Source organism: Hordeum vulgare, chromosome 2H (genome assembly GCF_904849725.1).
Source record: "Hordeum vulgare subsp. vulgare chromosome 2H, MorexV3_pseudomolecules_assembly, whole genome shotgun sequence".
Classification (NCBI taxonomy): Eukaryota; Viridiplantae; Streptophyta; class Magnoliopsida; order Poales; family Poaceae; genus Hordeum; species Hordeum vulgare.
This window is the reverse complement of record NC_058519.1, coordinates 657,141,587-657,162,220: the sequence shown is the minus strand read 5'-3', so window position 1 is coordinate 657,162,220 and position 20,634 is coordinate 657,141,587. Positions and strand designations below refer to the sequence as shown.

General features: G+C 45.6%; 2 protein-coding genes across 2 annotated transcripts; both read left to right on the top strand.

Moving 5' to 3' along the window:
- Nucleotides 1–1,207: 1,207 nt before the first annotated feature.
- Nucleotides 1,208–1,980, top strand: LOC123428939 (glutathione S-transferase U20-like). Its single transcript, XM_045113030.1, has 2 exons — nt 1,208–1,528; nt 1,645–1,980. The coding sequence occupies exons 1-2, from the start codon at nt 1,208–1,210 to the stop codon at nt 1,978–1,980; spliced, it is 657 nt and encodes a 218-aa protein (XP_044968965.1).
- Nucleotides 1,981–7,996: 6,016 nt separating this feature from the next.
- Nucleotides 7,997–9,219, top strand: LOC123431288 (glutathione S-transferase U19-like). The gene is made up of 2 exons (XM_045115110.1): nt 7,997–8,395; nt 8,640–9,219. Exons 1-2 carry the CDS (start codon nt 8,033–8,035, stop codon nt 8,976–8,978), a joined length of 702 nt encoding a protein of 233 aa, XP_044971045.1. The 5' UTR covers nt 7,997–8,032; the 3' UTR covers nt 8,979–9,219.
- The last annotated feature ends 11,415 nt before the right edge of the window (nt 9,220–20,634 follow it).

Genomic DNA, 20,634 nt, shown 5'->3' with positions numbered 1-20,634 from the left:
GTGCATCAGAAATGACCCGGCCAAGATCATCAGCGGGCTCATCTGGTTCCCGTTCTTCATCCTGATCTTCTTCTTCATTGTCTTCCATTGCGGTATCAGCATACTCAGGAAACATAGATCGGTAGTTGTCATCATCGTTCTCTTCTTCTTCATCGTCGTCTTCCATCATAACCCCTCTTTCTCCGTGCTTGGTCCAAACATTATAGCCCGACATAAAACCGGACCGAAGCAGGTGGCTCTGAATGACTCTTGAGAAAGTGTAATCCTTCTCATTCTGACATTCAACACATGGACAAAACATATAGCCACCACCATGCTTGTTCGCATCGGCTGCATCTCGAAAAGAATGCACACCTTCTTTGTAAGGGGTTGTGCGTCGATCACCGTACATCCATGGATGGCTCATCTCTGCGTTATACGACAGTATATCAAATACAATCACGATCCTAAAAATTAGTACCGCACGGTCTAAACGAGGAAATATAGTTGCTAACCTTTTAGAATAAGTAGAAATAAAGAGGAAGAGGTTTAAGCGTGGCTCTGGCATCTCATATCGTAGTTGTGTTCGGTGAACTGAAGCGACATCGCTCTAACACACATTTCAACAAACACCTCTAGTGCATCAAAAAAAGTGGAGAGCAAGCACCCACCCACAATCCTCCATCCAAGAAAAATGTAACGAAGAGGGGAGAGGGGGGTTGTGCTATATATAGGCAGAGGACTTTAGTCCCGGTTTGAGACACAAACCGGGACTAAAGGTGGCGCACATGCGGGCTGCCCACCGGTAGCCCTTTAGTCCCGGCTTGGGACACGAACCGGGACTAAAGGCTCCTTACAGGCCGGGACTAAAGCCTCGAGGGAGGATATGAGAATTGGGGCGACGTGGCCGGGCCTTTAGTCCCGGCCCAGAGGCAGGCCGGGACTAAAGGGTCCAGACCAAAGGCCCGTTTTCTACTAATGAATAATACAAAACTAACGCTCTTATGCACATGCTATCATTGAGTACTAAAGTGTACTTTGCTTTTTTTTCTGCCTATTGCATTATTTTTTGGGTATCAGTAAGAAGGAAGACCACAACTGATACCGGAAACTAGTTAGATAATTATATTGTCTAATAAACTGGACACAACTTCGGTTACTTAAAAAATTATCACCCCTTTATATTTATGCACAACACAGTTGATCATGTTGTTTTTCATAAGGCACTATGAAAGATCATGTCGACTTCTGGGCCAACGGCTTCGGCATGCGGGTGCGGATCGCGCTGCGCGAGCTCGGCGTGGCGTTCGACTACGTCGAGGAAGACCTCCGCATGGGCGAGAGGAGCGACCTGGTGCGGCGCATGAACCCCGTCCACCGCTCGGTGCCCATCTTCATCCACCGCGGCCGTCCGGTCTGCGGCTCCCTCAACATCCTCGATTACATCGACGAGGTGTGGAGTGCACCGGGCGAGACCCGCCGCTTGCTCCCCGGCGACCCTGCCGGCAGGGCCGACGCCAGGTTCTGGGCCGACTTCATTGACCACAAGGTAGGCAGAGGGTATACTTCTCTATCGATCGTTGCCATGCATGTTATTCTTTGAGTCCATAAGTTGCACTTTTGTTGAAAAATATAATCACTTTATCTGGATACCCTGGAAATTAGGTGTTTGCTACTCAGACAAGGTTCCTGAAGAGCAAGGGTGGGGAGAAACATGTGGCCAAGGAAGAGTTGGTTGAGCAACTCAAACGCCTGGAGGAGGTGCTCGGGGACAAGGAACATTTTTCTGGTGACGAATTCGGGTTCTTGGACATGGTCCTCATCCCATTTTCAAGCATGTTTCGTGGGTACGAGCAGCATGGAGGGTTTGACCTCGAGGTTGAGTGCCCCAAGCTCATGCGATGGGTGAAGAGGTGCAAGGAGAGGGAGAGCGTAAGAGCGGTTCTTCCGGATGAGACCAAGATGTACGAATTACACAAGGAGTGGTACGGTATTGAGTAGCGAACCCGACTTCCGTAGCTGCACGCGGCTGAATTAATCTGTTTGGTTTCATTTTTTTTTTTTTTTTTTTGCTTCTGGAAATAATATGGGGTTTAGCACTTTGTTCCTTCTTGTATACATAAGTTGTCTATTCATATAGAAACGGAGTTTACCTCTGCGATGCATGTATGCACTTGTACAACCTTTTGGCCAGTCAGCAAGAGACTGGGATATGTACTTCTTTTCAATGGCGTTACTGCAAGTAACTTCACTCATTTGACGCAAAAAAAAAGTCAAAAGGGTACTACACCAACCCCATTAGAAAAATGTAAGAACTATCAACTATAACTTCTAATATAAAGTCACCTTTTTTCTCTTCCACTCACATATATAAATTTAAGATAACATATAAATCTTGCTTTGACTAGCTTCTAAAAAGCTTAACCATAATTTGAACTCTCTTCAAATATTGCATTTCCATGCATCGTAAGAGTGTCTATTTTATTTGGCCAATGCACATCTTGTAAACTAATAGTAGATGCCATTATTAACAAGTTGGAACACAATTAAAGATTCTTACTTGGATATAAATAAATAAACAGTTCATATTGTTAATAAATATACACGTGCTTGCATAGATACAAGACATGAAGACATATGAAGGCGTATCATATTCAATGCATGAACACGTTTAAGAAGCGGAAAGCTCCATGAAGGCCTCCAAAAGAAAATTTCAAATTTCGTGAAAATTCATATTTTAACATTTTAAAAAATTCTGAAAAAAATCATAGATAGATGAAGGTATAATACATAAGTGTGTAATTGTTTAGAACGCAATACTTAGAAATGAGGGTTGTGCAAAAAAGACAAATCTGACACGTTTTAATACATGTTACTATTCATCATTTCGGACCATGAAATTATCTTTTTTGTACGGATCGCGTTTCCAACTATTTTGACTTGAAATTTTGCACACACATGGATCTAACCCTTGTTTAGATATATATGTTTTTTCAGATTTTTTGAAACTAATTATTTTGAATTTTTATTATTCAAAAATCACATTTTTCATGAAGGCCGAGCTCCAAAACGCCATTCTCTTTAAGAAGGCCCTATTTCAGTGCATAAGAGATAGGAAGGGATGAGCAGGTTTGGGATACACACACTAAGGAGTTTAGGACCGTCTGGACTAAGGACACACCTTCCTACTCCCTTCGTTCCTAAATATAAGTCTTTTTAGAGATTTCACTAAAAGACTACATACAAAATAAAATGAGTGAATCTACATTTTAAAGTATGTCTATATCCTCTGTATGTAGTTTCTTAGTGAAACCTTTTCAAAGACTTATAATTAGGAACAGAGAGAGTAGATCGTAACGGGCCTTGATTTTGGGTCGGTTTTACATCACATGGAGGAAAAGCTACACATATATTAGGGTCCAAAGGCCTACGAGCACATATGATTCTGAAGCCATATCAAGATTGAGAGATCTAAACAGAAAAACCTTATTTGAAGCTCTTTGCATCAAATAGTCGGGCAAACGCACAAGAGCAAGATCAACTCGGCCGGCCCATCAACCTCTGCAGGCAGTTTCTTTTTTTGTTTCTTTTGTCCTTTTTTCTGTTCCTTTTTTCCATTTTTTTTTCTTTTTTGTTTTTCTGTTTCTGTTTTCTTTTTTTCTTTTTTTCTTTTTTTCTATGTTTTTTTTTTTAATAAGTTCGTGTTTGAAATTCAGAAAATATTGTTGCTTTTATAAAAATGTTCTTAATTTCAAATAAATGCTATTATTCAAAAACATTCATAACTTCAAAAAATGTTTGGGATTTTACAAAAATGTTCGACATTTTTAGAAAATGTTCGTGATTTAAGAAAAATGTTCCTTTTAAAAAAAATTATAGCTTTTCTGTTTTTTCATTGATTTAATTCGTAACAAATTTTCCTTTTTTTCAAAATATTTATATTTTTAAGAAATGCTTGTCCTGGTGTGAACTTGAGTAAGACTCAAAGCTCGACCATGGCAGAAGAAATAGAAAAGACAAAGGTCGTCCCCTATGCATTAGCCGTAGGCTCTATAGTATGCTATGTTGTGTGCCGCACCAGATGTGTGCCTTGGCATGAATCTGTCAAGGGGTACAAAATTGATCCATTATCCTTAGTAACTAGTGGACTAAGAATTGTTTTCTCGATTATGGAGGTGATAAAAGAGTTCGTCGTAAAGGGTTACGTCAATGTAAGCTTTGACACTAATCTGTATAACTCTGAGTAGTAATCCGGATTCGTATAGTGGAGTAGTCATTTGAAATAGCTCCAAATGGCATGTGGTAGCAACATCTACAGGATGGCATAGAGATTTGTAAAGCACACACGGATTTGAAAGATTCATACCCGTTGACTAACAACCTCTCTCACAAGCAAGATATGATCAAACCCCATGGGTGTTAGATTCATTACAATCGCATAGTGATGTGAACTAGATTATTGACTCTAGTGCAAGTGGGAGACTGTTGGAAATATGTCCTAGAGGCAATAATAAATTGGTTATTATTATATTTCCTTGTTCATGATAATTGTTTATTATCCATACTAGAATTGTATTGATTGGAAACTCAAATACATGTGTGGATACATAGACAACACATTGTTCCTAGTGAGCCTCTAGTTGACTACCTCATTGATCAAAGGTGATCAAGGTTTCCTGGCCATAGACAAGTGTTGTCACTTGATAACAGGATCACATCATTAGGAGGATGATGTGATGGATAAGACACAAACTATGAATGTAGCATATGATCGTGTCAGTTTATTGCTACTGTTTTCTGCATGTCAATGTATATGTTCCTATAACCATGAGATCATGCAACTCGCGGACACCGGAGGAATACATTGTGTGTATCAAACATCACAACATAAATGGGTGACTATAAAGGTGCTCTACAGGTATCTCTGAAGATGTCTGTTGGGTTGGCGTGGATCAAGACTGTGGTTTGTCACTCTGTGTGACGGAGAGGTGTCCCGGGGCCTACTCGGTAATACAACATCACAATAAGCCTTGCAAGCAATGTGACTAAGGAGTTTGTCACGGGATCTTGTATTAGGGAACACGTAAAGAGACTTGCCGGTAACGAGATTGAACTAGGTATAGAGATACTGACGATCGAATCTCGGTCAAGTAACATACAGAAGGACAAAGGGAACAACATAGGGATTAACTGAATCCTTGACATAGAGGTTCAACCGATAAAGATCTTTGTAGAATATGTAGGAACCAATATGTGCATCCAAGTCCCGCTATTGGTTATTGACCGGAGAGTGTCTGAGGTCATGTCTGCATAATTCCTTCGCAGAAGGATCCGTCGCAGCAACTCCGGCGACCTCGCAGCACGACGGATCCGTCACAACAACTCCATCAACCTTGCAGCACCGGCTCGCAGCACGACGAAGCCGTCGCAGCAACTCCGGCGACCTCGCAGCATCGCCTCGTAGCACGACGGAGTCGTCGCAGCAACTCCGTCGCAGCAAGCACGATCACTCGCAGCACGACGACGCCGTCACAGTCGACGACACCGTTGCAAGCTTGCAGCAACCGCCCCGCAGTCACACCATGGTGTTGGGATTCATGAAGCATGGAGGAAGGAGGAAGAGAGCGGAGCTCGCAGCAATGCCTTGAAAGGCGTGGCCTCCCTCCGGCATCGCAGCGGCGAGATCCACCGACGACAGCAACTTGGAGTACTTGGGGTGCGTGAAAACAATGAAGGTAGTCATGGCTGTCGGTGGAAGAGAGAGAGAGAGAAGTGGCGGCAGTTGGGGGAAGGATAAGGATGGACCACACGGAGATCTTTTTACACGGAAGAGAAGAGAGGGGTTTGTTGGCCCCACAGGATGCATGTCGCTAGTGCGACGTGGCTGCGATCCAACGGTTTACATCCGGCTGTTTATAATTATTTTCCTTTTCAGAAGAAAGTACTCCCTCCGTTCCTAAATATAAGTCTTTTAAGAGATTTCACTAAGAGTCTACATACGGAACAAAATGAATGAACCTGCACTTTAAAGTATGTCTATATACATCCGTATGTAGTCAAGTAGTGGAATTTCTAAAAAGACTTATCGAAATCAGCTAATTAAATTATCGATCTAATCGAACAGCAACACTTGAAAAGCGAGGGAGTGGCCTATTGGGACCTCCCGACATCTTTACGGTTCTTCCACCCGCATACTGAACATGTTCAACGATGCATGTGTGTAGAGTAGATTACTTTAGTAGACTACTTAGAAGCTTCCCTCGTCCCTTTCACAGGTTATGAAGTCAAAATGGATATCTTTTAATTAGGTCACATGATAGGATCAACTTTCCACCTGTCGGACATATACAATCATGCCAGTCTAATTAAGTCTCTACTTCCTTCGTTTCAAAATATTATCTACGTCCTTTATTTTGTTTCCGTCCAAACGAATACTATTTACTCTTTCCATTCCTAAATGTAGGTCTTCACAGAGACCCCTTTAGAGATTACATACCAAGAAATTGTTTAATGAATCTTCACTGTAAAATATGTTTATATACATATGTATGTAGTTTGTATTATATCTTAAAAAAATAGATTTAGAAACAAAGGAAGTACGTGACAGAGAACCATCTCGACTACTTCACAAACTAATCGGGCCGCCGCTTCAACCCCCGCATCGCCCCCAACGTCGCCCCCGCTCGGGCGACTTAGGCCGGACGAAACCCTAGCCGTCGCGGGCTCTCCTTCCTTCCATCCCTTCCCACGCCATCGCCAGCCTATAGCCCGGGGGCTGACGGCTGTGGTGGGGGCCTCCCTCTCTCATGCGCTATGGGGATGGTGCAGAGTCCCACGGTGTGAGGAGGCGCGGTGCGGCGGCCGGCTTTGCCTCGTGCGGCAATGGTTGTCGGTGCGGCGGTCGGCCTTGCATCGGGCAGTGGTGTTGGGTGCATTCGGCGGCGGCTACAGGATCTGGGGCAACGGGCCATATGGCCCCGATCGGCGGCATCGACATGGAGGGCCTGGTGGACAGGTCAACGTCATGCGTAGTTTGGACTCCGCACAGATCTGATCTAGCCGATGCGTCCTACTCGTTGCGTGGCGGCTCAGATAAGTGGCGATCCATGCACACGATGCTTGATGGAGGTTCGTCGAGCGGATTCGGGCGAACACCTCGTTCTCGGCTTGTTGCCAAGACCAGCGATGGTGGCACTCTCTTGTGTCTTTACCTTCTTGAAGGCATCACCGTGGAGAAGCTCCGGACCTCTATCCGCTACCTTCGGGGGAAACACTAGATCAGTAGATCAGATAACGGCGGCGCTCATGTGTTGTTTCCTCCTTGGGGCATCATTCTTGGAGGTGTACACGGGCTCAAGGGACCAGTGGACGACTTCTTTGATGGAGCGGTGCTTCATCTTACATGTTGTTGGTGGTGGATCTGGGCGGCATGGTGCAGTGGTCCGATGCATGTAGATGGACTCACGTAGGAGGAGGACAATGTCTGACGTCATGGTGGCATCGACGGCTGAGAGGCCTGACAAGGCCAGTGTGTTAGGTTCTTTTCTGGAGATAGGTAGGTGAAAGACGACGGCGACAACATGAGAGTGCATCTGATCGGTTTATACCCAAATCCAATATGTGGCTTGGTTCGGGCCTCCGGCTTTAGATGCTAGGCTTTCATAGGATGTTTGTTTGGTATTAGGCTCGGATTATCGACAACCTAGCATCAAGTAGATAGAAGTAGCAATGGTTGTTGTTACGAGATAGGCTTCAGACTACTTGATGTACTATTTTGTAAGATTTTTGTGAATAATCAATAAAATGGCTGCATGCATGCATCGTTAGATGCACAAGCCGGGGGTAATCCTCCTTTTAAAAAAAAAAAAAGTGATGGAGAACAACTTTCCATCTGTCGGGCTAGCATACACATGAACGACAATGCCGGTCTAAGTGTCTAGCACCTTATATGCTGTCAGCCATGATATCATCCATTGAAGGGAGCTGGCCGGATCTCCTATAAATCTCATATGTGCTCTCTTGCCTCGCAGAGGTAGAACACGTAGTAGCTTCCATGGCCAACAACATGGTCCACGACGAGAGTGACGTGGTGTGCGTCGACTTCTGGGCTAACCTATTCGGCATGCGGGTTCTGATCGCGCTGCGCGAGCTAGGCGTGTCGTTCAAGTACATCGAGGAGGACCTTTGCGTCCGCGAGAGGAGCGACCTGGTGCTGCGCATGAACCCTGTCCATCGCATGGTGCCCATCCTGATCCACCATGGCCGTCCCATCTGCAACTCCATCAACATCCTCGAGTACATCGACGAGGTCTGGGGTCACCGTCAAGAAACCCAAGTAGGAGGAACCCGGTTGCTCCCTATCGACCCGCTGCACAGGGCTTACGCCCGGTTCTGGGCCGATTTTGTTGACAACAAGGTCTGCGACTGAACTTACGTCCTGCCGGACAACAACTTTGTTTGGTTTCTTTCATGCTTGTTTCATTATTAGCTACCAATATTTATTTGATCATCTATACCACTTCTTCTTTCCAGCGAAATATGTTTCGTTTACACAATTTCTTAAGCTTAATTTGCCGCACACACAAAACATTTACGCTGAAATGAACACGCTTGTTCGGCTGGTTTATTCATCCTTTGCTCTGATGAATTATTTTACCTAGGTGTTCGGCACGGAGATGAGGCTATTCAAGAGCAAAGGTGAGGATGAGAAAGAAGCTGCAAAGGAGGAGCTAATCCGCCAGCTCAAGCAACTCGAGGGGACGCTTGGGGACAAGAACTTCTTCTCCGGCGATGAATTCGGGTTTCTGGACATCGTCATCATCCCATTGTCGAGCATGTTTCGAGCATACGAACAGCAAGGAAAGTTTGATCTTGAGGCGGAGTGTCCCAAGCTGATGCGGTGGGAGAAGCAGTGCAAGGAGAGAGAGAGCATCAAGAGTACTCTTCCGGATGAGGAGGAGGTGTACATGATGCACAAGAAATGGTACGGCATAGAATGAAGTGGGCCATCATCAGTACTAATTAGATTGTGCTCCAAACTTACCACGCTTGTGGAACATGGATAATACTCCATCCATTATTGTTTGACATGAAAACAACTAGTAGTACGCAATGGGTGCGTACGAGTGTGCCTAAGTACGTACAAAACTTGTATTCATATCGTTCCATGATTTTGGAGCTGCCGATGCATGTGGTGCTACATGGCGCTAGAGTGGAATCAATAAAGTTATATGCGCTATATTTCCAAGCGCAGGGAGCGCACGATAGAAACGAAAACAAAGTTGTCATTGTCGAAATAATCAAATTTATATATCGATCCAATCAAAATGCAACACTCGATCGTATCACCCTCACGACATCTTTAAATGGTCCTTTCACCCACATATTGGACATATTCAATGACCGAAGGTTACATCTGAAAAACGTTTAAATCAACCGAACTGATTTAGTCAGGTCATAAGCCAGCAATGATACATCTACGTAAATGTTTACGTACGTTTACGGATAGTCTGATTTGATGATAATTGATTGGATTAAAAAGGGATGAGGCCCACTCACCTCTGAAAATCAGAGGAGGAGGGGGCATGTTTAGATTTGTTGAAAGGTTTAGTAAACTTATGTAGGCTTTAATAGGTCTAGCATTTTTGTAAGCGACCTGGAAGTGATCGACACGCGTCCTATCTGGCCCCATGCGCCGCTTATTCCTCTGCCTTATCCCCACATGCACAGCGACGCACACAACCACACATCTCATTTTCCTTGTCCATTGTCTTCCTCGCTGCATTTTCCCCCTCCCACAGACCTCCCCTCTCCTTTGCCTTCTACCTCCTCTAAATGAGGGCCAACACCAGCAAGCCGACGGCCACCGACGCTGCAAGCTTCCGCTTCTCCTTCGTATTCACTGTCGGGAGGAACAACCTCTTTTCAGCACCTGCTCCTGCATGCTGCGGCAAAGCGAAATGACAGTCTCCCCTCGCCTGCACGGGCAACGACGGCCACATGAGGTGCTGCAACGGGTGTTGCCAGGAAGATGCCAAGGACTGAGGCCGCAATGTGGGTCGCGCGCGCGCACCAGTTTCGGCGACTCCATGTGCAGCGGTCGCTAAAGCAACGGAAGGAACTGGACTATCGCCTGTAAATTAAATCTCACATGTGTTGCGTTCTCGCATGAACAACTTCCACGGGAACAAAGCACATAAGGTGCTAAATATGGGTCTATAGCTCATGTGCGACGTTTTTGATAAGAATTGGCTGCAAAACGACATCGCTGGTAAGAATGGCTCTGCTGCGACATCTCTATGCGCACAAATAGCCCAGGCACAACATGACCCTTAAGCACAATATATATCAGGATTAGGTGGAGCCGGGCGGGACCCACAACTTATCCATGGCGGCATGGGACCCAGATGGCAGCTACTACAGTCAAACAGTTATCCCCTGCGCGCGCATCCTCCCTCTTCTTCTTCTCCGGCGACGAAGCACGGCAACACCGGCGAGCTCCGATTCAGAAAAGCAAATTTACAAGCATTTAAAAGCAAATCGACCGAATTTGAACAAACATAGATCCATTCCAGAAAACATTCCAGAAACAAACATAGATAGGTTCGATTACAAGGGCTCGTCGGAGATGATTACAAGTTCGACACCCTCGATTACACGGGCTCCTAAGCTCGGCCACCTAAGCTCCTACCTCACCCCTACTAGATCTCCAAAAGTGGGCGCTCACCTGAGCCCCAGCGGTGCGGCCCCGACGTTGCGGCGGCGCCGGTCAGTCGGAGTCGGAGTCGGAGGCGCCCCACCCCCTGTCGGCGAGGGATGCCTCGATGGCTTGTCGGAGGCGGATCTCGTCGAGCTCCTCTTCCCTCTGCGGGCGCGCGGCGACCTGTTGGGCCTCTTGGTTGGTGCACTCCATAACCTCGGCCATGACGTCATCGAGCTCGCCGTCGTTGATGTAGTCTTCCGGCAGAAAGCCCGACGGCAGCAGTGCGGGTGCAATGGCGGAGCTGCCCCTCACTGCAGAGGAGCCTGTGGCAGGGGCGACAGGGGCGGCAGAGGAGTGCGCCGCTTCCCCCATCTGGCGGTCGTACTCCTCCACCTCGCGCCGAGCGATTGCACGCGGTGGCGCGAGCCCCCAGTTGGTGTACCTTCGGGCGCCGCGCTTCCGAGCAGCGTCGGAAGCAACCCGTGCCGCCCGTTCGCGGTCAGACTCCGGGGTTTCAGGCGCCGACCGCTTCGACCTCCGGTTTCCACCGCCGGAATGGCCGCCGCGCGAGCTGGAAGATCCTGGCCTCATGATCTGTGCGGCGGCGAGGGTGGCTTACTGGCTTGCGTGGTTTTGGTGGGGTTCGCCGACGGTGAGGGGCGAGAGGGGCTAGAGCGGCGTAGATCTGGAAATAGCTAGGGTACGACACACCTCACCGTATAAATAGCTCCAAGGCGACACTCATGTGACGCGCGCTGACTTCCCTGGCCCACGGGCCAGGTTGACCGCTCGATCAGATTGACCGGTCAGCCCGAGCGCCCTGCTCTGTTTCCAACGTTGCCTTGTTTTCAGTGTTTTTAGTTTAAGGCCGCGCTTGGAATCGATGTAAATAAATACACATGTATTTTTCTTTCAGGTGTAACTTAAACGCGAAGAGCAATTTACAGGTGTAAACGAAAATGGCGAACAGTGGTCTGTATATTTTACAAATGTATTCAGAGTGAAACGACGTCCCAAACAGGGCCTAAATGTTTTCCCCCTTTCCCCTTTTCTGCATATCCTTGTTTAAATGTTTGAGACTTCTCTTGTTCATTTTTGAAACTTGTTTAAATGTTTGTTAAACTTTGGTTTGACCAAGTTTGAAATGAGCATAAAAAATAAAAATAAAAAAATATTGGAAAACTAGTGCACATATTCTTACTTTGTCATATACTAACAACTTAAATTGATTTGGCTGTTTTAGACATGATGGACAAAAACTTGTTTTAGAAATGGGGTATTTACCCCCTTTGGAGCTAATTTGAAACTCATGTGTGAAGACAAATGGTTTTGGGTGTTGAACTTCAAACTTTCGAAAACATCACAAAAGCTTCGTTTTGGAGTGACTAAGAAGGATCCAGGCTTGGTTTGTCATTTTCATGTTTGCAACTTGTTTCAATGTTTGTCAAACTTAGGTTTGACCAAGTTTGAAACGAGCATAAAAAATTAAAAAAAAGGAAAACTAGTAAACATGTTCTTACTTTGTCATATAGTAACAACTCGAATTGATTGGCACCAATTTTCTATTTTTTTGATTTTTTATTGAATTACTTATGCTCAACCCTAACGTTTGAAAACCGTACAACCTCGTTCGTGATAGCCAAGTTTGTGAAGGTTTTTTCATGAAAAACTCTGTAGTACAGATTTCTTATTTTTCCTATGGAGTTAGTCACATATAATGATGATTGCCACAAGTTTCCAATTTTTTTGATATTTTTTTTAAATTATTTATGCTCAACCTTAACGTTTGAAAACCGTACAACCTCGTTCGTGATAGCCAAATTTGTGAAGGTTTTTTTTAATGAATTATGAAATTTTACCAGGACATTCTCCTACCTATAAAACCTCTCTAAACAAATGTTGAGCTCATTTTATTTAGCCAATTATTCCCAGTAATTCTTCTAATATTCTGTCCAGCAGGATGCTGTGTGAAGGAAATCCCACTTTGGCTTATCAAGATCACTCTCAACATTTGTGGACACTCTTTCCTATCCATATCATTGCCGCATGCCAAAATTCAACTCAATTTAGCTAGTAAATATTTCTTGGCAAATTTCCAAAGTTTCTGATCCAAAGAAAGCTTTGTGAAGCAAGTGTTAGCTAGGAGTGTTCAAATGCGTTGAAACTTTGCCATCATCTCAAAATGCTCAAATAATGCGTCTTCTACAAATTTGAGCATCACTCCTTCAATCATGTGACCATAGCATCAAATCTTTGTCTCTGGTCATTATTTTAGATTGTGAAGCAACTATGTTTTATGTTGCTCCATAAATTATGAAATTTTACCAGGACATTCTCGTACCTACAAAACATCTCTAAACAAATGTTGAGCTCATTTTATTTAGCCAATTATTCCTATTAATTCTTCTAAGATTCTGTCCAGCGGGATGCTGTGTGAAGGAAGTGCCACTTTGGCTTATCAAGATCACTCTCAACATTTTTGGGCACTCTTTCCTATCCATATCATTGCCTCATGCCAAAATTCAACTCAATTTAGCTAGTAAATATTTCTTGGCGAATTTGCAAAGTTTCTGATCCAAAGGAAGCTTTGTGAAGTAAGTGCTAGCTAGGACTGTTCAAATGCGTTGAAACTTTGCTATCATCTCAAAATGCTCAAATAATGCCTCTTCTACAAATTTGAGTATCACTCCTTCAACCATGTGACCATAACATCAAATCTTTGTCTCTAGTCATTATTTTGGATTATGAAGCAACTATGTTTTATGTTGCTCCATAAATTATGAAATTTTACCAGGACATTCTCCTACCTATAAAAACTCTCTAAACAAATGTTGAGCTCGTTTTATTTAGCCAATTATTTCCAGTAATTCTTTTAAGATTCTATCCAGCAAGATGCTGTGTGAAGGAAGTGCCACTTTGGCTTATCAAGATCACATGAAATTTATACATCATCTTCATAACCCTAAAATATTCATAGCCTCCAAGTTTCAGCTCCATCCAAGCCAGTATGTGAGTGCCACACCAAAATCTCTATTCTGGACCAGATTAGCTAGTTCCAAAGCAACCCTATTAAATATTGATCCTGTGCTCCTCAAATTTCATAGGATTGTAGTCCTTCCTACCCTAAACCTCCCACACATGGTGCTTTGCCCTTATCCCTTCTCTGTTGAAGTGAGAGCATTCTCCATTATCAAGTTTGCAGATGTGAGTGGTGACTCTTTGGATAGCTTGATATATAAACCTGCAATGAGAGTGAAGCAGCCGGAAAGAGCGCCATGGCCGGCGACCTCCCCCTCTCATCCTTGCTCTGATACCAAATATCAAGACAAAATGAAACCGCGGCTCGCCGATGATCGCCGCAGACATGACCGCAGAGGAGGAAGATGAACCGAGTGGATTTTCAAGCGCATGAACGCCACCGCCGCGACAAGGGCCTTCTGTGTATTTCTCGGGCTCGAACTCGAGAACAGAGGAAAACAGAGGGGGCTCTCACCACAGCCGCCGATGTCGCCGAGAACGAAAGCGCCGCCGCTGCTGTCATCCATAACAAAAGCTCCGCCGCCGCCGCTAGCTCACCACCGGGAACGAAGAGGAGGGAACAACACAGGTTCAGACAGGGATACTCATTCAGACAGGCACGGGGATACGTTTGACCTGATGCACTCACAAGTGGAGCCCGTGCTTACGTGGATAAGTTGTAGGTCCAGCTCCATATTATAGCTAATGAGGGCATCAGTTCAGATTAAGGGCCATGTCGTGTGTGGGATATTTCCACGTTCAGAAATGTCGCACTGAGGCAATTCAGACGAACGACGTCACACTCTTTCCAATTCACCTAAAAAACGTCGCACGTGAGCTATTTGCCCGCTAAATATTTTCCAATTTCTATGACTGCAGATCGCGCATGCAGCTCTGACTGGTGCGTGTCAATGAAGATTAAGCGTTTGACTAGGTACCATTCCCTGTTTTGAAAAAAAAAAGGGATACCCCTTCCCTGATGTTTACTTTTCTCTACTTGTTGAAATTATACTGGTTCCACTCGTATAGGCGTCAGCCATGAGTCCATGATGCTATCGATCAAGTGTAATCGGATCGCCTGTAAATCCTACATGTCTAGCGGCGGCGGCCTCTCTTTTTTGAAAGCTACGTTCAATCCAAGGTTTAGTTTCTTCCCACCTTAAAGACACCTTCGCGCCAAGCGCATTGTAACAGTTGCGCTCGGCCCGAAGCCAGTCGCGTGAGACGGTCGCCGCGGCCCCTCGCTCCACGTTGGTGAGGTAAGATACGACATGCACCAAGTTGTCGCCATGATGGAGCACGGCAACGAGGGCGCGCGAGCGCGAGCATGAGTTTGAGCTTGCCATGTCGTAGTGTGTGTGTGGTGTGTGGGAGAATGAGGGAGTTATGGGTCGGCTGTGCGAGATCAGTGTTGATTTGCCCGGCCCCCTTATATAGAACTCCTGCAGAAAGGAAAGAAGGGCGGACGGAAGGAAGAAGACGGAAGCATCTCTGGAGTATGCTTGCGCGATGCCGTCCAACAGTAGTCGGTAATCTGTTATCGGCTGCGCATTCAAGCCTAAGATAATTAAGCATGTGTTGTTAGGTTGAGATCTCAGTGAAGTGAAGAGACAGGAGGATCAAAATCCAAAGAGAAATGTGTGCTAGCTCGGGTCAACTCCTGTGCGACGTTTTTCCTACGAATTGGCTGCAAAGTGACATCGTTCATAAAAACAGCTCCTCTGCGACATCTCTGTGCGCATAAATAGCCCAGGCATGACATGACCCTTAAGCACAATCTCAGTCAGGATTAGGTGAAACCGGACGGGACCCACAGCTTATCCACGTCGGCGTGGGACTCAGATGGCGGCGACTAAAGTTAAACAGTTTTCCCTTACGCGCGCATCCTCCCTCTTCTTCTTCTCCGGCGACGAAGCACGGCAACGCCGGCGAGCTCTGATTCAGATAAGCAAATTTACAAGCATTCAACCGAAATCGGCCGAATTCAAAGAACATAGATACATTTTAACAAACATAGTGGTTCGATTACACACGGAGCAGTAGTGGTTCGATTACACCCAGTTCTAATGCCGGGCTATTTCGATTACATAACGCGGTATCCCGCAGCTCCTAACCCTAGTTAGATCTCCAAAATTGGGATCACCTGAGCCCCAAGGGTGCGGCCCCGACGAGGCGGCGACGGCGGTCAGTCGGAGTCGGAGTCGGAGTCGGAGGCGCCCCATCCCCTATCGGCGCGGGATTTCTCGATGGTTTGGCGGAGGCGGAACTTGTCGAGCTCCTCTTCCATCTGCCGGCACGCGACGAGCTGCTGGGGCTCGTCCTTGGTGCGCTCCATAATCTCGGTGATGACGTCGTCGAGGTCGCCATCGTCAACGTAGTCTCTCGGCAGAAAGCCGAGGCGTTCGGGGCGCGGTGCCAAGCCCTGCTCCTCCCCCTCCCTCTTCGAAGGCGGCATTGGTGCAGGTGCAATGGTGGAGCTCCCCGCGCCACTCGGGGCAGAGGAGCTACCTCGCGCCGCCGCCACCATCTGGCGGTCGTACACCTCCACCTCGCGCCGAGGGAACGCACGTGGCGGCGCGAGCCCCTAGTTCATGTACTTGCGCGCGCCGCGCTTTCGAGCAGTGTCGGAAGATACCCGCGTCGCCCGTTCGGGGTCAGAGTCGGGCGTTGAACGCTTCGCCCCATTCCAATCCTTGTCGGAGCGGTTTTCGCCGTCGGAATGCTGCCGCGCGAGCTGGAAGATCCGAGCCTCATGATCGTCGCACGACGGCGCTTGATCTGCGGCAGCGGGGCTGGATTGCGTGGTTTTGGTGGTCGCCGGTGGCGAGAGTGGCGCTGATCTGGATGTGTAAATAGCTAGGGTACGACACATTTCGCCGTATAAGTAGCTAGGGTGCGACACTGGGGTGACTTCCGTGGCACACGGGTATTGACCGGTCAACCTCCTAGGTGAGCACGAATAAACTAGGTTTGATCAAGTTTGAAATGAGCATAAAAAATTAAAAAAATTCAAAAAATTGGAAAACCAATGCACATGTTCATACTTTGTCATATACTGACAACTCAAATTGATTTGGCTGTTTTAGACATGGTGGACAAAACAACTTGCTTAGAAATGGGGTATTTATCCCTTTTGGAGCTAATTTGAAACTCATGTGTGAAAACAAGTGGTTTTGAGTGTTGAACTTCAAACTTTCAAAAACCTCACAAAAGCTTCATTTTGGAGTGACTAAGAAGAATCCTGGTTTGTCATTTTTATGCTTGAAACTTGTTTAAATGTTGGTCAAACTTTGGTTTGACCAAGTTTAAAATGAGCATAAAAAATTCAAAAAAAACAAAAAATTGGAAAACCAGTGCACGTGTTCTTACTTTGTCATATACTAACAACTTAAATTGATTTGGCTGTTTTAGACATGATGGACAAAAAAATTGCTTAGAAATGGGGTATTTACCCCCTTTGGAGCTAATTTGAAACTCACGTGTGAAGACAAATGATTTTGGGTGTTGAACTTCAAACTTTTAAAAACTTCACAAAAGCTTCATTTTGGAGTGACTAAGAAGGATCCAGGCTTGGTTTATCATTTTCATGTTTGAAACTTGTTTAAATGTTGGTCAAACCTAAGTTTGAAATAAGCATAAAATAATAATAAAAAATAAAAAAATTGGAAACCAGTACACATGTTCTTATTTTGTCATATACTAATAACTCAAATCGATTTGGCTATTTTAGACATGGTGTACAAACAAACTTGCTTGGAAATGGGTTGTTTGAAAACCCTACAACCTCGTTCTTGATAGTCATCTTTGTGAAGGTTTTTTCATGAAAAAAATCCATAGTCCAGGTTTCTTATTTTTCCTATCGAGTTAGTCACATAGAACGTTGATCGACACCAGTTTTTTATTTTTTTTGAATTACTTATGCTCAACCCTAACCCTTGAAAACCCTACAACCTCGTTCGTAATAGCCAAGTTTGTAAAGGTTTTTTCTTAAAAAACTCCATAGTAGATCTTTACTCTGTCTGGGGGAGGGGGTGGGGGTGTGGGTTAAGTTTCACCCCTCAGTAGATCTTTACTAGCACTGCCGCTGGTTCATTTTTTTTTGGAAAAGGAGGAACACATCCCCGACCTATGCATCAATCGATGCATGCATCCATATTATTAAAAAGGTTCGGAAACAAAGTTATAGTTCCACAACGAGCTCACGAGCTGAGCAATAAACAAATAGTATAAAAGCATATAAAAACTGAGAAACAAGGAAAGAAACATGTTGCAAGAATTCATGACTTCTATAAAAAAATGTGACCCACTTTTAAAAAAAAACAAAGGTGTGCTTGGTAAATAAATTGATGTCCATATATCGTGGTAGTCCAAAAGTCCCTAGGCTATACAGGGTAGAGATGATTTTTCTATAAGCAAGTTGTCATTGTCCAAATTAGCTAACTAACTAATCTCAATCAAAATTGGAATACTCAAACAAGCCAGTGAGTGGGTTGTTGGGGCCTGGCGACATATTTACGACTCGTCACATACATTTGGTACTTGGAAGGCTCCATGATCTCTCTCGAGCATGAAATTCACCTTTGATTTTTTTTAAATCAATTTGTTGCGCATACACATACATATACACCGAATAAGTAGTGCCATGTATGTGTCTCACTTACGTGGCCGTCAGCCATGATGCAATTGAAAGGGAGCTGGATCTCCTGTTAATCTCATATTTAATATCTTCTTCGACAACTTCCAAGAACACACTATGGGTTATTTCCATATCCGATAACACATACCTTCGGCTTCCAAGGGAACCACTTCCTTCCATCATTCTGCTGGCAACAAACCAACTACTACGTACTCCCTCCGTAAATTAATATAAAAGCATTTAGAAAAGTACTTTAGTAATCTAAACGTTCTTATATTAGTTTACAGAGGGAGTACTCTGCAAGAAATAATAAACACAAAAATTACTCGTGCAGATTGGCTGACTTTATGTCAGGTGACTTATAGGGATATACTAACATATGGGCCAGCTAGCTTTCGGTCCCACATGTCAGCTACCCTAAGTTACCTGACCTTCGGACCCACATATTAGTGACCCCAAGTCACCTGACGTTAAGTCAGGCCATCCCAGCCGAGAAATTAATGTTGTAGGTGCAACCATATAATAGTTTGGTAGATGTTATACATCATCAGCACACTTGAACCAAGAAAAACACATACCTCAATGAGGTGTCAACGTACTTGCAAGTTCATACACATCCATACAAAGGGCAGTCCTGAAGTTCTTGGGCCATACTCTATATGTTTCAAGTTTTGTAAAGTCTAGCTAAATTAACAAAGAAAATATCAAGCTTGGCCAAACTTTTCGAAATGTGACTATCGAACAGAAATATACACACTATATTTGCTTCAAAGGGAGTGGGCTTGGTCAGACTCTATATGTTTCAAGTTTTGTAAAGTTTAGCTAAATTAACAGAGAAAATATCAAGCTTGGTCAAACTTTTCGAAGTATGAGGTAGAAATGAGAATTTTAAACAAGGTGTTGTTGTCAAAATCAGCTAATTAATTTTTAATTAAGAAATCCAGTTGGATTGCAACGCTCAAACTAGCCAGGGAGTGGGCTGTTGGGACGTACGCCCTTAACTTTAGAGCATCTCTAGTAGACCCGTATAATGCCTCGATTTGTAAAATAACCGTTAAAATACAGGTTGGGGCTGGAAATGCTGCTAGACCAGACCCCGCAAACCCGTCCGACCCGTATAGTTTTTTGCGGGGCGCGGCAAAATGCTCACCCCAACCCGTTAAAGCGCAGGTCCCCTCTGCCTCGTCGCCGCCCTGTATATATCTAGAGCGGTTGGTTGGCGGGACATTTTAGCCCGCGCTTTTCCCCCACCGACCGCCGCCTTCGATTCCGGCCATACCAGTCGCCTGGATCACGCCGGCGGGCCGCCGCACGCCCTAGATCGACCTTTCCCACGCCCTCGTGCCGCAGCTAGCCGGAAAGCTGCAGATCGGCGGTTGTTTTGTTGCGGCCACCGGATTTGTCTTTTCCGGCCACCGGCAGTTGCGCCCAAGCCATGGAATGGTTGGGAAGCACCCCTACAGCCCCGGCAAAGCGCCAACGCCGCATGCAGGTACTGGTTCATCCTCTAGTCACTGGCGTCGGTTTGCCAGCAAGGACTCTTTCAGCCGTTGCCCGGGCTAGGTGGTCGCCCAGCGGCTTGCCGACTTGCCGATGCCGCTCATGCAGTGCGACAACTGCCTAGAAACAGTGTTGCGGCTCACATCTAACAGGCGGCAGCATCTCGGTGTTGGGGAACGTCGCATGGGAAACAAAAAATTTCCTACGCGCACGAAGTTCTATCATGGTGATGTCCATCTACGAGAGGGGATTTCCGATCTACGTACCCTTGTAGATCGCACAACAGAAGCGTTAAGAAACGCGGTTGATATAGTGGAACGTCCTCACGTCCCTCGATCCGCCCCGCGAACCGTCCCACGAAACGTCCCGCGATCCGTCCCACGATCTGCTCCGATCTAGTGCCGAACGGACGGCACCTCCGCGTTCAGCACACGTACAGGTCGACGATGATCTCGGCCTTCTAGATCCAGCAAGAGAGACGAAGAGGTAGATGAGTTCTACAGCAGCGTGACGCCGTTCCAGAGGTTGGTGGTGATCTAATCTCTGCAGGGCTCCGCCCGAGCTCCGCAGAAACGCGATCTAGAGGTAAAATCGTGAAGGTATGTGGTCGGGCTGCCGTGGCAAAAGTTGTCTCAAATCAGCCCTAAAACCCCACTATATATAGGAGGGAGGGAGGGGAGGAGGCAGCCTCAAAACCTAAAGGTTTGGCCAAAATTGGAGGTGGAGGAATCCTACTCCAATCCTACTTGGAGTAGGATTCCACCTTCCCACTTGGAAACTCTTTCCACCTTGTGTTTTT